The 16,802-nt window shown below is 33.4% G+C and overlaps 1 protein-coding gene across 1 annotated transcript; it reads left to right on the plus strand.

Annotated features, from left to right (window-relative positions):
- The first annotated feature begins 890 nt into the window (after window positions 1-890).
- On the plus strand, window positions 891-16,591 carry LOC116168775 (structural maintenance of chromosomes protein 4). The gene is made up of 18 exons (XM_031484753.1): window positions 891-1,259; window positions 1,419-1,610; window positions 2,472-2,648; window positions 3,006-3,110; window positions 3,161-3,348; window positions 3,394-3,534; window positions 3,596-3,785; window positions 6,738-6,920; window positions 6,973-7,335; window positions 7,382-7,584; window positions 7,631-8,051; window positions 8,099-8,415; window positions 8,472-8,650; window positions 15,066-15,205; window positions 15,254-15,418; window positions 15,471-15,718; window positions 16,005-16,188; window positions 16,236-16,591. The coding sequence occupies exons 1-18, from the start codon at window positions 1,005-1,007 to the stop codon at window positions 16,524-16,526; spliced, it is 3,942 nt and encodes a 1,313-aa protein (XP_031340613.1). The 5' UTR covers window positions 891-1,004; the 3' UTR covers window positions 16,527-16,591.
- Window positions 16,592-16,802: the final 211 nt, after the last annotated feature.

Below are 16,802 nucleotides of genomic sequence, written 5' to 3' on the forward strand. Positions count from 1 at the left end.
TTCTATCTAATAATAAATAATAATAAATCTAATAAACAAACTGGGAGCTATGAGAGTGACTGAAATAGATATACTACCACCTCAATCTGTCGAACAGCTTCAACGGACTTTATCTAAATAAACCGAGGGTCCAACGTGTTTCTTTTGGGAGTCATCCTCAAAAAAGTGGTGAAATTTGAATTTCTTCTTTAATTTTTTCACATGCACACCTGCGCATGGGTGATTCTACCCTTTAATAGCTAAGAATGTGTGTATCAAATTTGGTACCGATCGGTTCAGCCGTTTAGCCGAAAACAAGAGTACAGACGGACCGATAGACAAATAGACGGTTGATTATAAATATAATAGTTAAGTGTTTGTATACAATGAACGTATACGTAAATATTTCATAAACCGTAACTCGTACATATTGGTATCGTTTCCGTAAATTTACTTCGGTGTTTACAATAAACCAAAGATCATACTACATATAGTAGTAGAATTATCATACTACATAGTAGTTTGACCGTACGTAACTTTGAAACATTTTCAACTTTTGCGACTATGCGCAAGACTTATCGCTTACATATACGTACGTAAAAATTACGTTCATTGTAAACACCTTCGTATGCTTCTATACAGTTCAACTTTGCGAAATTTTTAAGGTTTATGTATGTCTTACGTATACGTTCATTGTAAACAAGCACTAACTTCGTACGGGTGGTCGAAAAACGCGGGTGTATAGTGTAAACAGGGACAAGTAGATTAGCAGCAAAACTGAAAGTATTATTCTATATCAAAAGATGCTTTATAAACCGGACTTGTTACGAATTATCTAGAAGTTACAGACTGCACTTGTGAACGCACCCCACTTCCTTCGGCGTGGATGGAACCACAGACTAATATGATGCTACCAACAACAATTCAAATTTATCGGTCCAACCGTTTTCCGTTATTTGTGGTTAAATAACTTTGTTTACTGAACTTAATCGTATTTTTGTGTAATTTATTTTCCCTTTTAAGTAATGAGTCCCAGAAAACCCGAAAAAAAGACCCAAAAACGTAAACTACCAGCAGAAGACGAAGAAAGTGAAGCTTCCGAACATGAAGATCTCTCTGATGAAGAAGGCGGATTGCGGGTAGATGGTATATACATACCTCCGCCTCCAATAAGTGCCCGTACTCTCGGTAGTGATGGACCTCGGCTCATCATTACCGCAATAAGCAATTACTTTTTTAAAAGTTACGCCGAAACACAAGTTCTTGGACCATTTCACAAGGTAAAGCTATTTTCAATTACGATGTAACAGCTATGTGACTGTTACACTACCTGTAGACTTGAAGCCTCGTAGATCTATCAGATTAGAATCGACTCGCTTCAGATTCTGTAGTTTGTGTTATCGCTGCTTGGAAGTCTACGTTTGATTTTTTTGTTTTAGTGTTTTAATGCCATTGTCGGTCCTAATGGAAGTGGAAAAAGCAACGTTATAGATGCTATGTTGTTCGTATTTGGGTATCGAGCGACCAAGATTCGATGCAAGAAAATATCAGTATTACTGCACAACTCTGAGCATTATTCCAACATTCAAACTTGTACTGTAGCAGTACGTTTCGCCGAAATAGTTGATAAGGTAATGTATTCTTAAAGCAATAAATCCAATATGTACAGGGTGGTGTGTTTAATTAATTACATACAGGGAGTTTTTCTTAAAAGTGAACATACAATGCATCACTTTAATTTAATTGGTGCTTATTGTACTTTTCCATTTCTGAACTGCCTTTTAATTATTGTTCTAGTTGATGTCAGGCACTTTTCCAAAGGGACTATTGCTATTTAGTAGCTTAATTTATAAAATATACTATACCCTTGATTTTTTAGATTGCGTTTTAGGAATGACCGAAATCTGCAATGTGTGCATAAATAGCAATTTTGAAATTTAGACAAAAACATTTTGGCACGAGTATTTGTATGGGTGATGTATGTGTTGGACGTAGACATTTTTGCAGTAACATTTGTAACTGATTGTTTTTACACCATTTAGAGAAAATCATATTGACCATGGGAATTGAACAGTCCCTTTTTTTTTTGGTCATAAATAAGTATTTGGGTCAAAATATCCGTCTTGTGTAATGTATTTATAGTAGTATTTGACAACCAAAAAAATTATATAGAGCATATGAGGCGTCAAACAATTGTTTTTGGTTGAGATTTTGATATTTTTTTTAATGAAAATGAACTTTTACATCTTTTTATCGAGTATAAAAAACTGTATGCAGACATGGATAGTCTAGCTAGAATCTAGATAGTATAAAGTACCTCATAAATTGATTTGAATTATAGACTCTTTTGCCTAACTCGGAAATTTAAATAGCGTAATTTTCGAGGTAAATCCATCATATTCTTTTAGTATTTTGCCTAATTTTTCCTAAGAATTTTCTCATCCCTCCAACATTTTTCTCTTGATGAATATAATTTTTACATTTTTTTATAGCCGGGAGATGAATATGAAATTGTGCAGGGCAGCGAATTTGAAATAGCTCGCACAGCAAATAAGGACAATTCATCCTATTACACTGTAAATGGTTCCAGAGTACAATTCAAAGAGGTTGCCAAGAAGTTGCGATCGTATGGTATTGACCTTGACCATAATAGATTTCTAATCTTACAGGTAAATTTATTACGTATAGGTAGGTATTCGCTAATATTCGACACAACTTTTTTTTAGTCTACTCTTTTTGCTTTTTTTAGATTTTGTTCTCTTTTTTATACCAATTTATTAAAGAGGTTTGTATTTCAAGCGCAATATAGTATGAGATTTTTTGTGTATTTTTTTGGTAGTTTTTGGTGTGTGAAAATTAACTTGATCATACACTTTTTTTGTTTTCACCTCGCATTTCCCCGTCCCTCATCAAAAACAATACGTACCTCTGTTTGTCAAATTTTCAATTCTGGACTTTGGTACTGCAGTGTTTATTGCGAGAAACTGTGCAGATATCATTTATCTTAAAAAAATTGCTTTTGATAGGGCGAAGTTGAACAAATTGCAATGATGAAAAGTAAGGGTCAATCAGAACACGAGACAGGTATGCTGGAGTACCTGGAAGATATTATAGGCACCTCACGATATAAGGTATTTGTATTCATCATGAAACATCTTCATAATGTTCAATTATGTAAAAGGTTCCCCTTGTAAAATTAGAAGAACGAGTGGAATTACTAGCCGATCAGCGTTCGGAAAAGTTAAACCGCGTCAAACTTGTTGAAAAAGAACTCGAGGAATTAAAAAAGCCTATGGAAGATGCTGTTGAATTTTTAGAATTGGAAAATTCCATTGTGTTAAGCAAAAATATAATTTTTCAATGGCATATGTACGTGTAAACGCTAAGTGCCTAAATTTATCGTTGCGGTTGTAGATGCGAAGCAGAGGAGAAAATTAAGCAAATTGAAGAGGAGAAAAGTGAAGTTGCCGCTGCTCAAAATGAGCTTGCTGAAAAGTTAGCTAAAACTCACCAAGAGAAACAAGAGGGAGAACACAACTTTAAAGAAGCTTGCAAGTATGTCATAAAAGCAAATCAATTTTCTGGTTTTGACTTACGTATTTTCTTTTGTTGACAGAAAATGTGAGAATTTACGTAAAAGAACTGAGAAGTTAAAGGAAGCATTTGGTGTTGCCAATAACAGGGATATACAACTTCAAGCTGAAATGACCCAAACAAACAAAACGAGGAAAAAGACGAAAGAATTGCTCGCCGAAGAGCAGAAGAAATTGGTTGAGTATGAACGTATGCCAAAGGAGAATGAAGATGTACGTATAAACTTTTTTTAATAAATTTGCTATAAAATAGTGCTACATATACACCGTTTCCGAGATAAGGAGGCCACTATGGGCATTCTCGAAAGGGTAAAAAATACAAATGAAATGCAAGAAAGGATATCGTTTAGAAATTCCTAAAAAATTTTTTGGTTTTTGAAATATTTTCAAAAAATTTTTTTTTTTTGATTTGACGAACTATTTTTGTGTGGCGTGAAAATTTTTTTTAAAGTTGCTGTGGAGAAAATAGTTCGTTAAATCGATAAAACGATTTTTGCAAACTATGTTTTTCAAAAACCAAAAAATTTTTCAGATCAATGCTGCCTTCTTAACCTTTGATTGTGCAATTTTTCCATCATTTCACTAAATTTGTGTCTTACCGTTTCTAGAATACCCATAGTGGCCCTCTTTAACTCAGACAGTGTATCTTGTAAATCTGGATTGTGCTTAAAGTAAACAAGCCGTCGTACTCGCGCAAGTGGCCAGAGCGTATTTTTCGTATGTGACTTTCCACATGTATAATACCAATTTTTAATGTAGCTAATAATAATAACCTACATTTTAATTATTACCAATTAACTTGAAAATTTTACTGTTAACAATTTAGGAGGGATAAGAATGTTCTGGCAAATGTTTGATACATACAAAATACTATCGAAAATAATTTCCCAAAGTTTCATGACGAATACTTTATCCAAATTCATTCTTATTTTCAGCCCTCTTTGAAAATATAGGGTAGCACAACCCGGACATTGGAGGCTGCCAGAAGTCGTTTTTGGGAATAAGCAAATATTGAATATTCAGTGACAAAATTTTCATGACTAATGAAATGACAACTTCCTCTAGAATATTTTTCGTTGCTCAGGAAATCTCTTTGTAGGGCCAGTCATTGTTTTGTTTTGCTTAAGGCATAAACAGAGCAGACAATAATAGCTCAAATACATGTTGCTAACGTTGTTTCCAACATTTTTGTTGTCTGCTTTGTACTCACCTTACTACGAACCCTTGAACGCGTTCGCCAATACATAACATGTGCTTACAACTTAGATCATATATATCGGGTGACCCCATAAGACTGTTCCTCGGCCATATCTCGGGAACCGTTCGTCGTATGACTTAGGGGCGAGGGGTAAACCGCTAGCAAAAATTTGTACACCAAATACCTTTTCCTGAAAAAATTCCGTTTAATTCCTTTTAATTCCTTAATTCCTCCTAAATTTTTATTTCCTATTAATACCTTAATTATAGCCATGAACTCCTCAAAACTTTTTTATTTCCTATTAATACCTTAATAATGCTCTCAATTCTCCACAATTTTTATTTCCTATTAATACCTACCTACATTATTGCTCTGAATTCCCCACAATTTTTACAACAGCTCTATTCTCTATAATTGGGCTACAAAGCCGGAGGACGGGTTTTCGAACCTGGGCTGAGGTAAGAATTTTTTATTTGTATCAGAGATAGGAATTTCCTTAGATCAGTTTCGAGCATTCTGCCGGCTACTCCGAATTAGGTTTTCTTGCAGTTTCCCTAATTCGTAAGGTAAATACCGGAGTAGTATAGAACAACTTTAAAGCATTATGCGGGTCACTCTGTAACTGTGCGCAAGCCTGTTAAGGGCCCGGAACAAGAGAGGGGCAATAAATAAACAAAATAGAAAAAAAATAGACTAATACCTACCTTTATAACTTTACTAAAATTTATATTTATTGAACTTATTGATTTCTCCGTACTCACATAAACAATATAAATTTATTTTTGGTTCATAGTGAAGCGAGTGGTGAAGTTTAAAAAATATGAATTCCATAAAAAAATATTAATGTATTCAGTACATAATGTTATTACCAAAACAAACCAAAAATACTTAATCCAAGACAGAGTAATAAAAAAATTTTAAATACAAACAAGCATCTTTAATAAAATCTTATACCAAATATTATACCGGCACGTCACAGTTTACAGCTAGTATGCATCGAGGTATGCACTATACGAGTAAAACGATGCGTCATTTTAATTCTGATGTATATTAGCGCATGCGCAAACCTATTTATTTCCTCCTTTTCCTTTTAATTCCCTACTAATACTTCATAATACCTTTAATTTCCTCGATAATTCTCAAAATACCTATTAATTCCTTTTAATACCTTCGAAATATCCTAATTCCCTCTTAATTCCCTCCAACTTGTACACTATTTCCTCCAGCGGTTTACCCCTCGCTTAGGGGTAAAAAATTATTAGGTAAATCGGTTATGAAGAATCGCTGGAAAATATTTTAAAGTTCTAAAAATGACCACCAGAGGGCGTAACTGCCATCTTAAATTTTAGAATTGCATTTTCTTTAAATTTCGGATAATAAACTAAATTTTGTTTGTTCACATTTTTAAAGAGAACAAGTTTATCATTTTCGTGAAAACAAAAACTCAGTTATTTCAAAAACAAAGATGGCGTGGGGCGTTCAATTGTTTTTGCAATAACCTGCTTTAACTTCTTAACAGTTTGACCGATTGTAACAAATTTGATATCGTTAAAAAGAGCATTCCTTGGGTCATAGTGTCAAAACTAGCCTCCTGGCGGAGAAGGATTCAACTAAATTAACTATATTTTGGTTGTATATTGCCCAAGGAATGCTCTTTTCAACCATACCAAATTTGTTAAAATCGGTCAAACGATTAAGAAGTTAAAGAAGGTTATTGCGATCTTTGTTTTTGAAATAACCGAGTTTTTGTTTTTACGAAAATGATAAACTGATTTTCTTTAAAAATGTGAAAAAAATTTTTTTAGTTTATTATGCGAAATTGAAAGAAAATGCAATTTTCAAATTTAAGATGGCAGTTACCCCCTCTGTTGGTCATTTTTAGAACTTGAAAATCTCAAATAATGAATTAATCCTTCACTTCTGCTGAAGTGGTTCTACTGTTTTGATGTCTGTTCTGATTTATGTAGACTATTCAAGAATGTATGGTAAAAGAAGCAGAGATGACTGCAAAAAAGGAGAAATTGCAAGCCGAAAAGGTAAAACTGTTGGCTAGCCTGCGCGAGGCCACTGTTGAATTACAAGAACAAAAGGAACACTTGCAGACAGAATTGGTCGACCTTAAAAAGGAAGTGGACGAAACTAAGTCCGCTGTATGTTTAGCTACTGAGATGTGAAACATCATAATAACGTATTATATTTCAGTTTAGTTTGGCGGAATCAGAATTAAATATATTTGTTAGTACAGAAGCAAACGAAAAAAAGAAACTTGAACACATTCAGAATGTGTATGCCAACATTAAAGAAAACATAAACTCTAGAAGTAGAGAAATTGCGGATTTGAAGAAAAGAATTCCGGCAAACAAAGAAAAATTGACGGAAGCCAGAAATAATCTTAAAGAAGCGAAGGCCCAAGAAGCCGAATTTATAGATCAAATCAGAACTCGCCGTACCTCTTTGGCCGAAGTTAAATCTTCTATGCAAGCAACCAGGTCTCGAGGAAGAGTTTTAGACTCATTAATGAAGGAGAAAAGAGAGGGAAGGTGTCCAGGTTTATTCGGCCGTTTGGTAATATTTTTTTTTTTAATTGCGATTATTAATATAAATCGATTAGGGAGACTTGGGGGCCATCAATCAGAAATACGATGTGGCGATTTCAACAGCGTGCGGTCCACTAGATAATATTGTAGTGGACACTGTTACTACAGCACAATGGTGTATTGAATTTTTAAAAAGGAATGATGTGGGCCGTGCTACATTTATTGCTTTGGAGAAACAAGAACATTTGAGAGGCCGTGCAGAGTCATCAATTGTTACGTGCGTAGGCATGTTTGTGTACTTATATATTGAATTTTCATTTTAGACCTGAGAACGTTCCACGGCTGTTTGATTTGGTTAAAATTGCAGATGATAGGATAAAACCTGCATTTTACTATGCCTTACGAGACACTCTGGTGGCAAATGATTTAGATCAAGCATCTCGTATTGCATATGGTAAACAAAGGTATCGAGTTGTAACCTTAACGGGACAACTAATTGAAACAACTGGAACAATGAGTGGAGGAGGTAAAACTGTATCTCGCGGGCGGATGGGACAATCGGTTGCTGTTTCTACAACCGATCCCAAAGATGTGCAGCGTATGGAAGAAACTTTACAAAACATGGAGGAAAGAATTCGAATTCTACGTCAAGAACAAGAAAATTGTGAAGCCATAATTAACACTTTGGAACCAGAAGTAAAGCAAATGGAAACTGATGTGCATAAGTTCACAATTGAACTTGAGGTAATCTCGCCGTTATACAAATGCAAATTAACCTTGGTTCGTTTCAGTCATCGAAACAGCAGGAGCCATTAATTGCCGAGCAGTTAGAAACACAAAAAGCAAAGAGTAAATCGACAAAGGCCGATACAGGGACAGTAAAAAAACTTACTCAAATTGTCAATCAGAAGAAGCAGCTTTATGATCGAGCAACTGAGGCTGCTAATGAAATACAGGTCCAAGTAGACCGTTTAACGCACGAAATTAAGGAAAAAACTGTGGGAAAAATGAAAGCAATGGATAAAAATTTAAAGGATGTACAGAATACAATTGATAAGTGCAAATCTGAAATAACACGTAGAAATGTAGCGACGAAGACAGCGCAAAGGTGAACAATTGCTATTTTGTTGATTTTTTAAAATTTCGATTCTCATTTGATTTTAGGAACTTTAAGAAAAGTACCGAAAAAATTGCTACTATGGAGCAGGATATAGTCGATATGGAAAATAAATTGAGAAGTATGAAGGCACAAAGAGAAGAAATCGAGAGAGATGCAAAAGAGTTACTTCAGAGTATTGAAAATATTACTACCGAATTAGGTGATGCAGAAGAACAGTGTGCAGGTAAAATTATAACTGTCATTTATTTTGCAATGTTTCATTCATTGGAGAATGGCAATAATTGTGTTTGGTTACTTGGATAACTTTAGAAAAAAGTAAGGTTTTTATAACTCGATCTTGAAGATTCAAAAAAGTATTATTGAATCCTATTGGTATTTAAGGTTTTACTCATACAGTTCGAATACACGTAATTTCTTCCTCGCAAAAAAATAAGTGTGCTGGCGGGCTCCCGTCCTGATCAGGATCACTCAGTTATTAGCTTGTTTAACAGCCGGGATTTGCTCGTCATGAAATGATAACTTCTAGTCCAAGATCCCAGGGCTCCCAGACCGTACTTATTTTCTGATGGACGAAATATGTACAATAGAGTTGTATTAGTGTGTACAATGATGGCCAATTGTGAGATACCAGGTGTTACAGATACATGCGCTTGAGTGTGAGCGAGATAGCTACGTATAGCGTGCTTTCGATATTTAAAGTGTCTGGCAATGGATACTGCCGATAGTAGGTACCTTTCAGTATTAATTTCTAATTGTTTACAATATTCCCTACAACATACATAAGACTCAGCCTGTAAGTAAAGTGGGTACAATTTGTTTGTACCTGTAGCACCTGGTACCTGGGAATTGGCCGTCAGCCCAAGCTAGGGGGTATGCTATATGTTCATTGTACGCACTAATACTACTCTATTGTACAGGGTGAGTCAACGATTGCACGGAGTAACTTAATGCCTTGAAGATAAGATTTTTCGATCGAGTGCTTTTGTATTATGATATATATTCTCCACATTTTAAAAATATTTGGAATTATACAGGGTGCGCCCACAAAGCGCCCAAATGGTACATTTTTTTAAATAGAACCCCCTGTATTTGAATTCTACGTGTAATTGTACATCTTTTTTATTATATGATTAATATCCGAAAAGCTAGTAGTTTTAAAGATAATTCGATTTTTAAGAAAAATTGAGCATTTGCGTCAGTATATCGTCAAAATATTTACTTAAATTTTGATTCCAGATTTTATATCTTTTATCCTGGGTTAAGTAAACCTCAAATAAATACATCTACTATAAAAAAATTACAGGGTGTTTTTTTCTAGATCCAAAGTTACAAAACTTCATATAAAAAAATCTCACTTTTTTTAAATGGAACACCCTGTATATTTTTCTGTCATCATTTAGCTCCTCCAAAAACCTCCAACTGTTGATAATAATGTCCTATACCTATATCTGATAGTTTTCGAAACATCTTTTTTTTTTTTTTAATGAAATTAAGACGCTTCAACTACGTGGTCATTAGCGCCGTGTGATACATGTTGACACAGTATGTTATATTTCTAGTTTCGTTAGTTTGATAAATCTAATTATGTTTGCTATATTGTTTTCCTGGTTTTTACACTCTAATCCGCTCTAATCTTAAATAAGTTAAAAAAATTTACATAATAGTGAGGTGGCCATGCAAAAAAAGGCAATTTTATCTGCCTGGTTCAAAGCTAAAATCATATTTATTAATTCATTTTTCTAATTATTCATTTAAGTCTATAAAAACTGGAGAATAAATTTGATAGTAAAAACATAAACAAATATCTTGGTTTTTCTACTTTTTATATTTTCTGAAATAAGTTCTAATTTATATAATAACGAGGTGAATATGAAAAAAAATGAAACTAATATCATCTAACTGACTGGATGACATTAGGAGTTACATTAAATTTGCTTTGTAGTCAAATGTTTTTACTTATTCTCCAGTTTTTGGACTTAAAATAAATTGTTTGAAAAATAAATTAATCGATATGATTTTCGTTTTGGACGAGATAGATAAAAATTGCCTTTTTTTGCATGGCCACCTCACTATTATGTAAATTTTTTTAACTTATTTAAGATTAGAATGTAAAAACGAGGAAAAAAAATGATGTTTCGAAAACTATCAGAGATAGGTATAAGACACTATTACCAAAAGTTGAAGGTTTTTGGAGGAGATAAATGATGACAGAAAAATATACAGGGCGTTCCATTTAAAAAAAGTTCGATTTTTTAATATGAAGTTTTGCAACTTTGGACCTACCAAAAAAAACACCCTGTAAGCTATATTTTAATGTTTCATAGTAGATGTATTTATTTGACTTTTACTTAACACAGGATAAAAGATATAAAACCTGGAATCAAAATTTAAGTAATAATTTTGACAATATATACTGACGTTTGCAAATGCGCAATTTTTCTTAAAAATCGAATTATCTTTAAAACTACTAGCTTTTCGAATATTAACCATATAATAAAAAAGACGTACAATTACACATAGAATTCAAAAATGCATTCAAATACAGGGGGTTCTATTTTGAAAAATGTACCATTTGGGCGCCCTACTTTGTGGGCGCACCCTGTATAATTCCAAATACTTTTAAAATGTGGAGAATATTCAACCATATCATAATACAAAAGCACTCACAACCAACTTATACTTTAACGATATACAAAAGATTAATTTTCAGTTCAACGAAATACAGATTTTTACATTTATTAAGGATCCTCAGATCCTTTATAGTTTTGTATTGTCGTCCGTCCGTCCGTCCGTCCGTGTGCGCTCTAACTCTTTTTAAAAGTGGCCGATTGAGTTGAAATTTGGTGTACGGGTTCTTTGGACATTAAGGACGGACGCTATTGATTTTCAGGAAGCTGGTTCAATAGGAACAAAAGTTATAGGACTTCGAGTGAATCGGGAACAGGAAAAACTACGGGCTCAATATAATAGAAATCAACATATTTCATTCCCTAGGTCATGTATCGGGTTGGGACTTCCGCTAGATTATTCCCTATGACTCTTAGATGTGTAATACTTTAATATAACTCTTCTCTGTGGTATAGGTCGAAAGTTTTAGAGCAAAATGTAGCAAAAATTACACTTTATACATGAATTTAGAGTTTTAAAAGGTTTCAAACGCATTATCTTGATGCAGCAAGAGTACATCACGTGCACATTTGATAACCGCATGTGTGTGATTCAAAAATGTTAAATTATTGCCATATGGGTTTTGATCAAAATAATCAAAATCGTTATTTATGCACCAAGATCGTCGAGAAAAAGACTAGGGGCATTATCTCAATGCTCAAGACATAAATTTGATGCATTTCTGGCGACCACATGGATTTTGATCAAAACATGTCAAAATCGTTATTTATGCACCAACATCGTTGGGAAAAAGACTAAGAGCATCATCTCAATGACCAAAACATGAATTTGATCTATTTTTGGCGACCACATGAATTTTGATCAAAACATGTCAAAATCGTTATTTATGCACCAAGAACGTTGGGAAAAAGACCAAGAGCATTATCTCAATGATCAAAACATGAATTTGATCTATTTTTGGCGACCACATGGATTTTGATCAAAACAAGATTAAGAGCATTATCTCAATGGCCAAGACATGAATTTGATGTATTTTGTAACATTAAAATAAATTATCGTTAAAAGTTATTGTAATACTGAGGATCCTTCGATATTTCGTTGTATCGGTTTATTCTTAAGGATTTTATTTCTTGGGAAGGAAATAAAATAATTTACGTAACCATTTTTGAATACCAAAAACAAGATATTCAAGGGTTATTGTACCGTGTGTCCTATTTTGGTTGAGACTGCGGTGTCTCTGTTTGCTGTTTTTAATGATAGCCTTGGGGTTTTAGCCACCTTGTGCCACTTTTCTGTGAACTTTAATGCCACAAACAGAATCAATCAGCTGCGTTTGTTTCCGGAATACAGGGTGAAAATGAAAAATTTGACTTTTGGCATGTTATCATATCTTACTACCCATAGAAAAAAGCAAAATTTGGACCACCGTTTCGGAGATTTGACCTATTGTCGGTATTTTTTAAATTCAACACCCTATACACCGTGTCCAAGATAAGGATGTCTATCATGGGGATCTCCAAAACCATAGAAGATACGAAGATGGTCAATTAGAGAAAAGATGCGCAATTGAAGATGTATTATCATGCTCTAAATAGAACCAGAAATTCCGATTACCTCCGATACCCCAGAAAAACCTAAAGTTGCCAATTTCGTTATTATTTTTTTCTGATGTTATTTGAACATATACAAAAAATAAAAAAAAAACAATTTCTCAATGTCACTTTTTGAGCTCTACAAGACAAGAAAAATAAAAACTAATAAAAAGAATGAAAATGAATTTTTCTGGCATATCTTTGGAAGTAATTGGAATTTTCTGAATTTCTTTTAAGTAATTACTCTTTAATTGCGCAACTTTTCCCTAATTTGACCATCTTCGTATCTTCTCTGCCTCTATGGTTTCCCGTTTCCGAGATCCCCATGGTAGACCTTATCTTGGACACAGTGCATATCTTAACGTCAATTGCTGTAGCAATTGCATTCGTTTTCCTTCTCGCTTATTAGCATAGATAGAGAGTTGGTTAATGGACAAAAATGATCCTGGAATCCTAAAGAAAATCAAGAAACAAAATTTGCCCCCTATATAAAGTTTTCTAAATATGACGAAAAATAACATAATTGACGTTTTTGATTTTTGGCTTTAAAATCGTTATTTGGGGAGATATTTATAAACTAAGTTAGATTCAGGTTGTTAATTGATATTGCTTTTGTTAAATGTCACTCAAAATGTTTTTTTTTTAATTTTGACCTTATTTTGATTTTTTTATAAACCTGTTATACATTTTTGAAATCAGGATTTTTTTCTCATTTCCATTATCTAAAAGAACAGAAATCGTTATCTAAAGAAAGTCTTTTTAGATTTTAATTCTCTCCCCGAATAACTATTTTAAACCCTAAAATCGGGAATGTAAATTATGTTATTTTTTGCCATATTTAGGAAACTTTAGAGAGGGTGTAAATTTTGTTTGATTTTATTTAGGCATAACTTTAGGATCATTTTTGTCCGTTTAACCACATCTAAGTATGCTAATAAACGAGATTTCTGTACCTTACCCGAAATTGGATACAACCTGTATATTAAATGATATTTTTCAAAATTTTGAAATGGCATGTTTCTACCGTCAGCCATTTTTATTGATTGGTACTGGCTGCCATGCAATAAAAACAAAATCTTCATGAATCTATGCCCTAACTATTTAAAAGCCGTAAAAAATAAGGTTTTTATTTTTGGTTCATGGATAAAAGTAAAAAAATTGTGATACATCAATGTAATCAGGAAAGATAATGCAAAAAATTGACGTTAAAATAATACAGTGTGTTGCATTTAAAAAATACGAACTTTGGATCAAATCTCAGAAAGGATGGGAATAAAAAATTTTTTTACTATTCAACTGGATTGTACGTAAAAATATCTAGAATGGTCAATTTTACCCTTTTTCCATCTTACATGGACAGTAAGATACGATAACCCAAAAAGTCAAACTTTTCGTTTTCACTCTGTATCTCAGAAACAAATGTAGCTACATTCATTCTGTTTGTGGTATTAAAAGTTTCACAAAAAAGTGGAGAAAACCGCAAGTCTCTATCTTTAAACACAACTGAGAAGTATTTACACTTTTGATGGAACTGTACTCAGCCCTGTCCTGGCGAATCATGGGGTGGTGAGTGGCCATTTAGGTATCACAGTCGCAATGGAGCCATGGACTGTAGAACAACGTGTGTTTACCTACGATTCGCAAGCTAAAAATAATGACTCAGTGGATGCATGATTTTTGCTGTCACATCAACGTTGGCTGTTCGTGTACCACCTAATGTTTTTTCATCATAATTTTGTTCGTGGTTCGAAAACTTCTAACCCATTTCATAATTGTTGGCCAATGTTTAAACTTTAAATCATTGCGAAAATCACGCTCACAATTATACAGGGCTGGTCATAGAGACGTGGCACGCCAATATTGCATTTTTTAAATATAATTCTTGTCTCAATTAGTCAATTTTACATTGTACATTATGCCTCTCACAAATTTGCTTAAAATTGAGAGAAGAATTGAATTATAGAATAATATATAGGATGTTTCATTTAAAAAAATGGAATTTTGGTGACCAACCCTGTATAATTAAAATTATTACTGTCTAGTAGGCATTTAAGAACCCTAAAATTTTCTTATAAAACTTTTTTCGATATTTTGTATATTTTCTCCAATAATCAACAGTTTCCACACTTATCAGCGACCTTGTATACATTCTGAATAAACTCGTAACATAAACTTAGGTAGCTACACACCTTGAAGAAATTGTTGTACAGTGGAGGAAAAAAAGGAATATTAACAAAAGCTTATCCATAAAATTTCAAGTCAGTATATTTAAATGAAATTTTGACTAAAACCATCAGATAATTTTGTGCGCATAAGCAAAGCAAAATTTGCTTCTAATAAAGTAGCATTAGTTCCTGAATGTAGAAGACTGGCAAAAGTGTGATAGGTGTGTGATTTCTATATTTTTCCGAAATACAGATTTAAAGAAAGCCGTTTCCGACCTTGCAAAAGAGGAGAACAAAATAAAATCGGACAAAATCGAAGTTGATCAGAAGTGCAAAACGTACAACGCACAGATTAATGAGCATAAGGGACAGATTCACGGTTATAGGTCGAAGGTGAGTTAGTGCTAAATTATGATTGTTGCGCAATGTTTTGCTTTGCAGTTGGCTCATTTGAAGCTTCAAGAGATACCCGACCAAGCCACAGAGGAATTGAAGGAGTTTACGCAAGATGAGCTAAAAGAGAAAAACATTGGGAATATACAGCGACAATTGACATTCCAAGAGAATCAAATTAAAAGTGCAAAACCTAATCTAAACGCAATAACAGTAATTTCAACTACTGATCCTATTGAAGTATTTTATCTGTTTTTAATTGTAGGAGTATCGAAAGAAACAAATGATATTTATTGAAAGATCAAAAGAATTAGATGAACTTTCTCAAAAGAAGGCTAAAGTTAAAGAGGCGTTAGATAATGTTAGACAGAAAAGGAAGGAGGAGTTTGCAACCGGATATAATATTATTCGATTAAAATTGAAGGAGATGTATCAAATGATTACTTTAGGAGGAGACGCCGATTTTGAATATGTTGATACATTTGATCCATTTACGGAAGGTATTCAATTCAAGTGAGTAGTCACTTATTGTCTGGTGTGGTAGGGTAGTTGCTGCCTTAAACGCCCTACTGGTTTTACTGGTTATTTTTATGGAGTATTGGGGTTTGGAGTTCTTTTTTACAGAGCTGCTAACTTTTTTGAATATGTGTGTCTACACAATGGCATTTTGGATGCTTGTATTTTTTATTTTTAAGGACTCGGTGTTATAAATATGATCACCTTATAGCTTTGGCCCCGCCCACTTGAAACTGATTTCAGTAATATAAATACATTAGTTACTGTAAATATGTCATTTTAGTGTACGTCCACCGAAGAAATCGTGGAAAAATATATCAAATTTATCCGGCGGCGAAAAGACGTTATCTTCATTGGCATTAGTATTCGCTTTGCATTATTATAAACCGTCTCCCTTATACGTGATGGACGAAATTGATGCAGCTCTGGATTTTAAGAATGTTTCCATTGTGGCAAATTATATTAAAGTAAGTAATAGAATCATGTAAATGAAATTACATTTCTCAATTACTAGGAACGAACAAAAAATGCGCAATTTGTTATCATCTCCCTAAGATCCAATATGTTTGAGCTGTCCGATCATCTAATTGGTATATACAAAACCTTTAACTGCACTAAGTCAATTACTATTAATCCAAGAGTGTATGATAAACCGAAGCAAACCGCCATGATTCCAGAACCACAGCAAAATGGTAATGATGATATAATCGAAACACCACAAGGAGTTGCTTCCGAAGACAAGGAAGTTGAAAATGAACCAAATGAGATTGAAATCAATGGGTCACAAATGGAAGTTGATGAATAATTTATTATCGAATTTTAATAATGTAAAGATTTTTATATTTTTCTAATAGAACAGTGTTAATTACTTCTAGGAAAAGTTTTTCTTTCTTAGCACTGATAAAGAATGTAGTGGTTCATTTTTTTTGCAAAGGACTGTTTAAATCATGTCCATATGATGTAGGTATGTGTTTAGTTTATTGCGACTATCTTCCATGATCATTGACATTTGTGAATATTCCGGAATTCTTACAAATTTGGTTTGAAATGTGGTTAAGGTTCAGATAGTGATTTCGTAATT

The sequence above is a fragment of the Photinus pyralis genome, unplaced genomic scaffold, assembly GCF_008802855.1.
Source record: "Photinus pyralis isolate 1611_PpyrPB1 unplaced genomic scaffold, Ppyr1.3 Ppyr1.4_LG4, whole genome shotgun sequence".
Lineage (NCBI taxonomy): Eukaryota > Metazoa > Arthropoda > Insecta > Coleoptera > Lampyridae > Photinus > Photinus pyralis.

Coding starts and splice junctions, on each gene's coding strand:
- LOC116168775 (XM_031484753.1), top strand. CDS start 1,005: ATGAGTCCCAGAAAACCCGAAAAAAAGACCCAAAAACGTAAACTACCA. Junction 3,349..3,393: donor ATAATTTTTCAATGGCATAT/GTACGTGTAAAC, acceptor TTGCGGTTGTAG/ATGCGAAGCAGAGGAGAAAA. Junction 8,052..8,098: donor AGTTCACAATTGAACTTGAG/GTAATCTCGCCG, acceptor GGTTCGTTTCAG/TCATCGAAACAGCAGGAGCC.